Source organism: Oncorhynchus mykiss, chromosome 25 (genome assembly GCF_013265735.2).
Source record: "Oncorhynchus mykiss isolate Arlee chromosome 25, USDA_OmykA_1.1, whole genome shotgun sequence".
Taxonomy (NCBI): domain Eukaryota; kingdom Metazoa; phylum Chordata; class Actinopteri; order Salmoniformes; family Salmonidae; genus Oncorhynchus; species Oncorhynchus mykiss.
In genome coordinates, this window is record NC_048589.1 from 6,738,866 (window position 1) to 6,749,767 (window position 10,902).

At 43.5% G+C, this 10,902-nt stretch overlaps 1 protein-coding gene across 1 annotated transcript; it reads left to right on the forward strand.

The window, feature by feature from the left end:
• The first annotated feature begins 1,575 nt into the window (after positions 1-1,575).
• Positions 1,576-7,301, forward strand: LOC110505279 (transcription cofactor vestigial-like protein 2). The gene is made up of 4 exons (XM_036962946.1): positions 1,576-1,883; positions 2,509-2,851; positions 4,643-5,083; positions 6,062-7,301. The coding sequence occupies exons 1-4, from the start codon at positions 1,797-1,799 to the stop codon at positions 6,103-6,105; spliced, it is 915 nt and encodes a 304-aa protein (XP_036818841.1). The 5' UTR covers positions 1,576-1,796; the 3' UTR covers positions 6,106-7,301.
• The last annotated feature ends 3,601 nt before the right edge of the window (positions 7,302-10,902 follow it).

Below are 10,902 nucleotides of genomic sequence, written 5' to 3' on the forward strand. Positions count from 1 at the left end.
CCTGCTCCAGAGCACTCAGGATCTCAGACTGAGGCGAAGGTTCACCTTCCAACAGGACAACAACCCTAAGCAGACAGCCAAAACAACGCAGGAGTGGCTTCAGGACAAGTCTCTGAATATCCTTGAGTGGCCCAGCCAGAGACCGGACTTGAACTCGATCAAACATCTCTGGACAGACCTGAAAATAGCTGAACAACGACGCTTCCCATCCAACCTGACAGAGCTTGACAGAATCTGCAGAGAAGAATGGGAGAAACTCCCCAAATACAGGTGTGCCAAGCTTGTAGCATCATAGCCAAGAAGACTTGAGGCTGTAATTGTTGCCAAAGGTGCTTCAACAAAGTACTGAGTAAAGGGTGTGAATACTTATGTACAGTGGGGCAAAAAAGTATTTAGTCAGCCACCAATTGTGCAAGTTCGCCCACTTAAAAAGATGAGAGAGGCCTGTAATTTTCATCATAGGTACACTTCAACTATGACAGACAAAATGAGAGAAAAAAAACACAAAATCACATTGTAGGATTTTTAATGAATTTATTTGCAAATTATGGTGGAAAATAAGTATTATAAATAAGTAAATTCATCAACTAACTTTTGTATATATTTCTTAGATACTTCAAGGGGTCTTAAAATTCTAAATCAAATAGATGAATGATCCTTGGTATGACCTTCTTATAACAATTCCATACAGCTTAAAAAACATATCCTCGGGCTTAGAGAGGGCTTGGACTGTTATGGGTTTTAATGGGTCACATTTCTGATAGGACATCTAACCTATCAAAGTAAAATAATTCATGTAGGGTAAATTGATTCATATTTTTCTTTTGTTATTTTAAATCGTACTATGACATCAGATGACATACTACGCGAGGAAAGCTCCTTGTTTGTGTAACTGATGGGTGATAATTTGTCATGGAATTGTGTATTTCTTTTCTCCTGGTGTTGGTATGGCCAGTGTGTGCACCCTACAGTTGACACCTAAGTGTCATTCTGAGAATTCCACCAAATAGCTCCAATGTCCGCAGACTTTACTTGGCTACCCCATGTTTTAAAGGATGACCGACTTGACACTTTAAAATGGGAATATAATACACATTTCCTATATCCACTGACCGAGCACCTTCTCTTTAATGAAGTCACTTGCTTGTTAAATTACTCTATTGCCTCTACGACCATAACTGAATCTACTTCTGCGGTGGGCCTATTGGCCTATGACCCTCTGTGTAACCCTTGGAAAAGTTTATTTTGGGGTCAAAGAAGTTAAGGATCATACATACATCATCTTACATTATGGACATTGGAAAACGTGCATGGACAATAGGTCATTCGATAATAATAGATTTATTTTACAATCATGAACCGATTACTCACAAATTATCATTGGCTACATTTCTTAATAGCCTACAATTCTTATCTTAATAGAAAGAAATCGTAATATATTTTCGTGCTCTTTACTAAACAGCTTAGGCTTATGTAATATTACAAATCAGAGCATTTATTTTAGCGGGAAGCTATTGGACAAGCTACAGGACACTCTTGTGTGTGTTTTTTTTTTTATAAACCTCTCTCACCACAATCTGAGAGCGCAGCTGCTGTTGCGCAGCGTAGCAGAGAGCGCTCTCTGGAGTGATGTCGAGCCTCGTGCTGCCTGCTGCGCATTGCCACTGACCGAGCGCCTTCTCTAGTTGCCTTGCTGCTGCTGGTAGCGGAATGTTGTCGCTCTCTTACAACGTTGGTTTCCATATGACAGTGCGACACTTCCCTTCCCTGGCCTGAGAGGACACCGTGTCATTACCATGAGTTGTTTGGATGTTATGTACCCAGCCTATGGACATTACGCACCGTACGCTCCAGCCGCCCCCGCGTTCATCAACAGCTTCCAGGTAAGGAGGCGCTGTCAAATATTTTCGAATTAACTAATTAAACGCGCGAGAGAAACTTTGTTTTCCGAGAATAAGTTTATTTGCGTAAAAAAGTAACCTATTTGATTGTTTTACCTACACAAAATGTTGGATCTATGGGCAGATTATCAACGAGGTCTGTAAGAAACCAAATGTCTCCAAAAAATGTTTCCAAAACCTGCACTTCTCTGTTTCTAAATTTTCCATGATCAATGCTATGGATCTCAAATTTTTTTGTTGTCTAATGTTGGTAGTTTATCAGACCCATAAGCAGTGGATGAATGTTGTCGGCATTTGTATGACAGAGGGCTTACCAATTGGCACATACTGATTTCGTTTGAATAGTTGTGGAGAAAACAGTGTCATGACCACAAGACTATTTGTCAATGCACACACACACACACGTGCACACACACGTGCACACACACACACACACACACACACACACACACACACACACACACACACACACACACACACACACACACACACACACACACACACACACACACACGTCTTATGTCACAATAGACTTGGTCTTCCAGATCTCTCCCTTCTAACAACTGTCCATTGACCCCACCCTGCCCCCCTTCCTCCCCCCCTTCAGGCACCCATTGGTCTGAGGAGCCCCTCTCCTCGCCGCAGAGACTTCATGATGGAGAGCGCGGAGATGACAAGGTGTCCGGAGGGGGTATCGGCGGGCACCAGCACGGGCCCTGGCTCTTCCTCCTCCGCCTCTTCCTCATCCTCATATCCCCGTGCCACTCGACCAGAGGAGTGCCATAAGGAGAAACAGGAAGTGCCCGAGGCTGAGTACCTGACGTCTCGTTGTGTCCTCTTCACGTACTACCAAGGGGACATCAGCAGTGTGGTAGACGAACACTTCTCCAGGGCACTCAGCTCCTACATGGAGGGAGAGGGCAAGAGGAGGGCATCGGACCTGGGCACAGGTAGCGTGTGTGTGTGTGTGTAGATATAAAATGGCAAACCAAAAGGGCAAAGAAATGGACAGAAGGGTGCTTGTTTAGTGGTGCTTGTTGTCCTCTGCCCTAATGGGGTCAGAGGTTAGGAAGGCTTGAGGGTCAAGGGTCAGGGATATTATTAGACAAGTGTGACATGCTTCATTCTCTCAGTTAAGTGTGTTTTTGGGCAGTTAAGTGTAGTTTGATGATTTTTCAGAAGAATATTAATGCAGATACAGGTAAGATCAACAAAGTTCAGGATTTGGGCCAAGAAATGACCCAATGGTAGGCAGTATGTCATAAATGAAACTGATATTATAGAGAGAACCAAGTAAAGAGATTGTTTTACACAAAAGAGACTGACATTACTCAGATGAATGGGTTATTAACAATCAGTGGACGTTTTCTCGACAATCACCAACAGGTGCAGACAGCGTCAACCAATGTCTTCACATGAATTGTATTCTACAGCTTTTTTTTTTTTTACAAATGGTTTCAACTTTCTCTCGATCAACGGTACCACTATTACATTCGCCAAAGTAGTCACCCAAACTCGAGTTGTGCTCTGCCTGTCCTCCCGATTTCCATGTAGGACTTAGATCCTCCCTCTCCCTCTCTCGTTGGACGTCTTCCTGCCTGACAACAGATACTATGTTTATACGCGGCCGTAAGCGTTGAACCCCGCGGGCCGGCATATCGCCTTCAAATGGCTCCGGGCGGCCCCACAATGGCCGCTGCTGATTTATCACACAACTGGTTTGATTGGGGCTGCTGCGTGCACTGCCGCACGACGGTGTCTTTTTTCAGAGTAATTCTAAATATAAAAAGTAACGTCTAAAAGCCTAAAACTGTCCCACTGACATTCTGCTTCGGGCGAACGGAGTGGTGCAGAAGAAACAACAGGTGGGGGGTGTGTTGGGGGGGGGGGGGTTCGTGTACAGGTCCAGAGGAGGGGGTAAGTAAGGGGGCTGGGGGGGGGGGGCAGGACACAGGGCCAAGGTTCTCTTCCTCTCTGTGTCAGTGAGTGTCTGTATCTCTCTCTGCTTCAAGTTTTAATGTCCCGTGCACAAACAAGTACAGTGAAATGCCTTTCTTGCCAGCTCTAAACCCGACAACACAGTCATCAATATCAATGTGGTACTAAAAATACCAAGGTAGAAGAAAAACGCACAACAAATACAAATAAGAACATGAGAAGTAAGCTACTGTATATACAGGGTCTGTTCCAATACCAATTTACAGGGATACTGGAGTGATATAGGTTGATATGTATAGGGGTAAGATGACTGGGCATCAGGATATACAGTATATGATGATTGTATGTGAATGTGTGTGTGTGTGTGTAGAGTCAGTATAAATATGTGTGCATGTTATGTGTGTGTGTGAGCAAATTAAGTGAGTGGGTGTGTGTTGGAGCGTCAGTGTGTGTGAGTGTGTAGAGTCAGTATAAAAATACAAGGTCAACTCAGTCCATGTCGCCATTTTGTTAGCAGTCTTGGTGTCAGACTCGGTCTGTCTATTTGTTTCTCTCTCTCTCCCTCTCTCTCTCTAAGATTCTCTGGTATTTCTTTCTGTGGCCTGCAGGAGACTACTGTTGGTAGGACTGTGTGCTGTATGTACATATGTGTAAAAACCATATGACCTAATGTTGTTTTCATGATTTGCATCCATCTCTCATGGGCTATTCCATATGTGTCTGTAAATCATGCCATACAGTAACACAACTGTCTGTGACATATGCCTAACCCCCCCCCCCCTCCCTCTCTCTCTCTCTCTCAGATACCCCTTCACCCAGTAGTCGCCGAAGCTTCCCCCCCTCCTTCTGGGACAGCAACTACTCCTCCCCCCAAAGTCGCTCCCACTGCGAACCCGGAATGCCCACCTATTCCATGGACCCCTACGCTTCCGGACTCCGCCCGGGCATTCCGCACCCTCACGCCCATCCTCACAGTCACCCCCACTCGCACCTCCACCCATCAGAGGGGTGGGGCTACACCCCGAGCCAGGCCTACGGGCCCTCCAGGCCCCTCCACGAACTCTACACTCCTGGTGGCCTGGAGCCCCACCACCCCTACAGCCCCTTGCTTATGCCCACCGTGCGGCCCCACCACCTGGGCTCCCTCCCCGTGCACCACCCCTATGACGTCACCAAGCTGGACCCCACCGCGCCCTGGCCGGGCCTGCTGCCCCCCGGAGAGATGGCCCTCAACATGGACGCAGGTATGGAGTCGCTTCTCTACTTCAGCGGAGCCTACCGCAACCACAACAAGCACAACCACAACAACAGCCACCTGCAGCTTTTCAATAGCAGTCCTCTCTGCTGCAGCCACAGCCACAGCCACCTGCGTGTCCACAGTCCCATAAATTTGCAATATCGGTTAACACCATGAACCTCAAACGCTCGACAGGCTTTTGACCACTGACATTAACATTGGAAAGCTGCTTTTTGAGCCCACAGAAAGTATTATAATACAGATGAATGTGAACCCGCAACCCCAATGAAATGGACTTTTCAATATCATCTGTCAACACGGCTTAGTCATTTCAGTTGTCATTGTGCGATTGTTTCCGAATTCTACAATGTAAGCTGATCAATCATGTAACACTATTAAATGTCAGTTTCCCACCAGACGACCTGTCACCTGACCGTATAACGATGGCTGCCGAGCACACCAAACATTTATTTGGTGTGGCAGCCACCCGAGAATCCACCAGTATGCGTTATTGACCAACAAAAAAAAAAACATACTTTTACCAGTTCTCTATCAGTGTGTTTTGCCCTCTGTGCTGGGACGGTTTAGTGCCAATAATAAACTGTTGTAGTTTTGTCCACCTCACTCTCTAACCAGAGTCCAATTTGGCGATTAACACCCACCCACACCTTAGTCTTCAGACTCGGTACACTACACCTCTACATTAAACCTGGTCCTCCAAGCCACCTCAGCAGTTTATTTCTTTCAGCTACATTTGTCACTTTTAGGTCACATTTGTGAGCTGTCCTACTGTATGTTTCTCTGCTGCTGTTGTATGGCATAAACAGAAAATGAGTGTCAGAGAAAACACATCATCAATAGCCTTTTAAAAAAAAAATGGAAGCTGTTTGGATTAAAGAGCAGGAGCAGCCATGACAACCATTGTGCCTCGTTCTCATTGTTTTCCTCCATTGTATCTTCTTTCTTTTTTTTTCTACATCCCCAGGCCTCCAGCATCACAAGAAAGGGAAGGACCTGTACTGGTTTTAACAACCCTCCTCCTTTGCCATCGACCAGCCATTACCGGATCCAATTAGGACGTCTGGACCTGTACCATTGAAGCGCCCCCTCCTCGCCGTTCCCTCACCCCCCTTTATCACTCACCCACCACCGCCCTCGTCCCCCCTCATTTGCCCTCGCCTCCCCCCAGGCCCACGGTGCCAGCGCAGCCGAGAGGCTCCAGGTCGGCATGTGTGTACCGTGGAGATAAAGACTCAGAGGCTGGGCTTATGGAGAGCAGAGCAGAGAGAGAAGATGTACAGCCTTGGAGACCACTGTTCTGTGTTCTGTGATGACCTGCCTATCCCTCTCCTCTCCTATCCCTGCTCAGGGCTCATCTGTGTGGTGCAGCAGCATAGAGACCATTGGAGGCCACTAGCAATGTGCTAACAACAGTGTCCTGGTTTGGATAGAGAGAGAGAGAGGGACAGGCTCATAAGAAACTTCCTTTGGACACAGGGGAAGTGCAAACAAAGACGGATGAGATGAAATGGTATTTATCACATGCTTCGTAAACAACAGGTGTAGACTAACATTGAAATGCTTAAACCGGTCGCCCAATCTTTCACTACACCCCTCCCTACTGCAGGTTCTCTTCTCTGTGTTGACACGGCACTCGTCATCTATATTATCTGGGCAGTTATCTGCATTTTCGTCAAATGGACATGCGATGATTGGACTGGCTGTGAATGGTTTTGGATTGTGACTGTAATCATAATGTTTATTTTCTTTCTTTTTTTTCTATTTATTTTGTGTTTTAATATGCATTTCTGAAATGAAATCTTCATTTGGCCAGTGCTCTGGAAATACTCCGGTTGTGGTTTGTTAAAAGCTGGTTGAGAAGTTCTTGAAGAATGATTGCGAGAGGCTATAAAAGGCGTTATTTGACAGTATTTGTTGAGCTATGAACTAACCTTTTAGTTTGAGGAAAGGAAACACTACAATGTATGTCAACGATCAGCATAGTCAATAATAAGCATTTTATAAGCTGTTGATCAAGTATTGATCAGACACCACATTTGCTTTTAATCAGTTGAATGTGTTCCATTGATGTTCCTTTCGTCATACATGTGACTTGTAGCCGTTTTAAAAATGTGGACCGTAGAAGTGCTATTCAGGGCGTGCATTCTCTTGCTTGTGTCAAGAAATAACATTATTGTCAATAAATATTTTTATGGTAAATTCAAGACTGTCTTTCAATATCTGTACAGAATTATTTGAGTGATTTTTAAAAAGTATATGGACCCGTCAGCATAACCCAGTGGCAAACTGGTTGCAATGATGAGCCTGAAGATATGTTACACTTGAAATGACCGTGATTGAGTTATCAATGTAAACGACATAGTTTTGTGGGGCGTAAATTTAAAACAGAATTAAATTCCAAAATCTAAACATTGAAGTTATTTTTCAAATAATCCAAACACCTCCGAAGACATTCTGTTCTACTTCCATTTGACACTTTGACACCTATGAAGTGGAAACGAGCTTTGAATTCCAATTATGTGTAATCCGAGATGACTCCAACACTCCCAGTTATGCACAAGTGTTGCTGCACTATTGATCCAGATGATAATCAAATTGTGTCAGTATGCCAAGCATCGTACATGTTCATTTAGATGGACATTATGTTTGAGCCACTCGGGAGCAGCCAAGTATGTCACTGGTGGAGTCCCAAATTGCATCCTATTACCTATGCAGTGCACTACCTTTGTCCAGAGCCCTATGGGCCCCAGTCAAAAGTAGTGAATAGGGTGCCATTTGGGACACAAGCATGGCCCCGAGGCTTGGAAAAACACGGAAAGTAATCAAGTTGGAATGACTTGTCGAGGAACTGTATTTTGTTGCTAAAAGCACCCTCTGCCAGACAACTTAAAGCCATGCATGTACACAATTACAAAAGGTATGTTATAAGGTATACCGTTTTGTAAGCGGTATAAGCATAGGTTATACTATATCCCATTTAAGCCACAAAGATCATATTCAAGTACTTACAATGAATTAATTAGAGTTCTAAGATGTAATTCTATGATGTAAGCATAGAAATGTTTATATATCAAATCTGCCACTACAACTGTAATGACCTAAAGAACATGTAACAGCATATTGTTCAGCTACACCAGTTAGACTATCCTTAGTGTCTCCCAAAGAGATGTACACCTGCCCCTTCCATGACAGACTGAATGGAGGTATTTATGGAGATAGTTTAGTGCCTAAAATAAGGGGATAAATACATGTAAATAAAGAAATACAAATCGTTTCTTGATCTGTCTTATATCTCCCAGATATAGGACAGACACTTCAGAACCAACTTCCTTCAGATAATGTTTTAATTGTTCCATGTAGGGAATCTGTTATTCAATACGTTTCTATTGGTTAATACCAGTATTGCCAAATTCAATATATAATCCATTAAGTTTTTTAATATATATTTTTGACAGGGTTCTTAAAATACTAAATCAAACAGTTAAATCATCTTTGGAATGACCATCTTAAAACAATTCCAAAATGTTTGCTTTAGAACCCTTCTCCCTCCTCCAGCTTAGACAGGGCTTAGATTCTAGAGGGTTAAAGAACGATTTTTAAGTCTTGAGACAATTGAGGCATGGATTGGGTATGTGTGCCATTCAGAGGGAGAATGGGCTAAACAAAACATTGAAATACCAGACACACCGGTTTGTGTCAAGAACTGCAACGCTGCTGGGTTTTAACCATACCTACATGTACAGTGGGGCAAAAAAGTATTTAGTCAGCCACCAATTGTGCAAGTTCTCCCACTTAAAAAGATGAGAGAGGTCTGTAATTTTCATCATAGGTACACTTCAACTATGACAGACAAAATGAAAAAAAGAATCCAGAAAATCACATTGTAGGATTTTTAATGAATTTATTTGCAAATTATGGTGGAAAATAAGTTTTTGGTCACCTACAAACAAGCAAGATTTCTGGCTCTCACAGACCTGTAACTTCTTCTTTAAGAGCCTCCCTTGTCCTCCACTCGTTACCTGTATTAATGGCACCTGTTTGAACTTGTTATCAGTATAAAAGACACCTGTCCACAACCTCAAACAGTCACACTCCAAACTCCACTATGGCAAAGACCAAAGAGCTGTCAAAGGACACCAGAAACAAAATTGTAGACCTGCACCAGGCTGGGAAAACTGAATCTGCAATAGGTAAGCAGCTTGGTTTGAAGAAATCAACTGTGGGAGAAATTATTAGGAAATGAAAGACATACAAGACCACTAATCTCCCTCAATCTGGGGCTCCACGCAAGATCTCACCCCAACACCTGTTGTATTCGGCGCACGTGACAAATAAACTTTGATTTTATTCGATTTTTCACGCTAAACAGTTTCACATGTGTATCAAGAATGGTCCACCAACCATAAGACATCCAGTCAACTTGATACAATTGTGGGAAGTATTGGCGTGAACATGGGCCAGCATGCCTCGAAGAATTGAGGGTGTTCCTAATGTTTGGTATACTCAGTGTATGTTCCCATTTTAATTGGTCATTGCATGGGAATCATATTACATTAGCCTGGTAGTGAACTTCTCTTCCCTTATAGATTTTCCAAAAACAATTGTTTTGCATGTGTTGAGGCAGAGGTGTCAATGCAAACCACTACCTTGCAGTAAGTGTGGACAGTGCTGCCTTCTGGTGGAGAGTTCTCATTACCACTCCAGATAAACAAAATGCCATCTGCCAGTGCGAGTAAAGTATACTGAACAAAAAATATATAATTGCAACAATTTCAAAGATTTTACTGAGTTACAGTTCACATAAGAAAATCAGTCAATTGAAATACATTCATTAGGCCTTAATCTATGGCTTTCACATGACTGGGAATACAGATATGCATCTGTTGGTCACAGATACCTAAAAAAAACAAGTAGGGGAGTGGATCAGAAAACCAGTCAGTATCTGGTGTGACAATTTATTTGCCTCATGCAGCGCAACAATTTCCTTCGCATAAAGTTGATAAGGCTGTTAATTGTGGCATGTTGTCCCACTCCTCTTCAATGGCTGTGTGAAGTTTCTGGATATTAGCGGGAACTGGAACATGCTGTCATACACATCGATCCAGAGCAACCCAAACATGCTCAATGGGTGACATGTATGTTGAGCATTCAGGCCATGGAAGAACTGGGACATTTTCAGCTTCCAGGAATTGTGCACAGATCCTTGCAACATGGGGCCATGCATTATCATGCTGAAACATGTGATGGCAGAGGATGAATTTTTTATATATATATAGTTTTACCTTTATTTACAACCTAGGAACAGTGGGTTAACTGCCTTGTTCAGGGGCAGAACAACAGATTTGTTACTTGTCAGCTCGGGAGTTCGATCTTGCAACCTTTCAGTTACAAGTCCAACGCTCTAACCACAAGGCTACCTGCCTCCAAATGGCATGACAATGGGCCTCAGGATCTCATCACGGTATTTCTGTGCATTCAAATTGCCATAGATAAAATGCAATTGTGTTTGTTGTCCGTAGCTTATACCTGCCCATACCATAACCCCACCGCCAGCATGGGGCACTCAGCAGACTAATCTCCCACATGGTAGGATGGGATGGGGCTGTGAGGTCAGTTGGACATAAGTCATTTCAGAGAATTTGGCATTATGTGTGATGGCCTTATGATAGACTGGCCTTATGATAAAGAAATTAGCATTCAATTCTCTGGCAACAGCTCTGGTGGACATTCCTGCAGTCAGCATGCCAATTGCATACTTGAGACATCTGTGGCATTGTGTTGTGTCGGCATTGTGTGACAAAACTC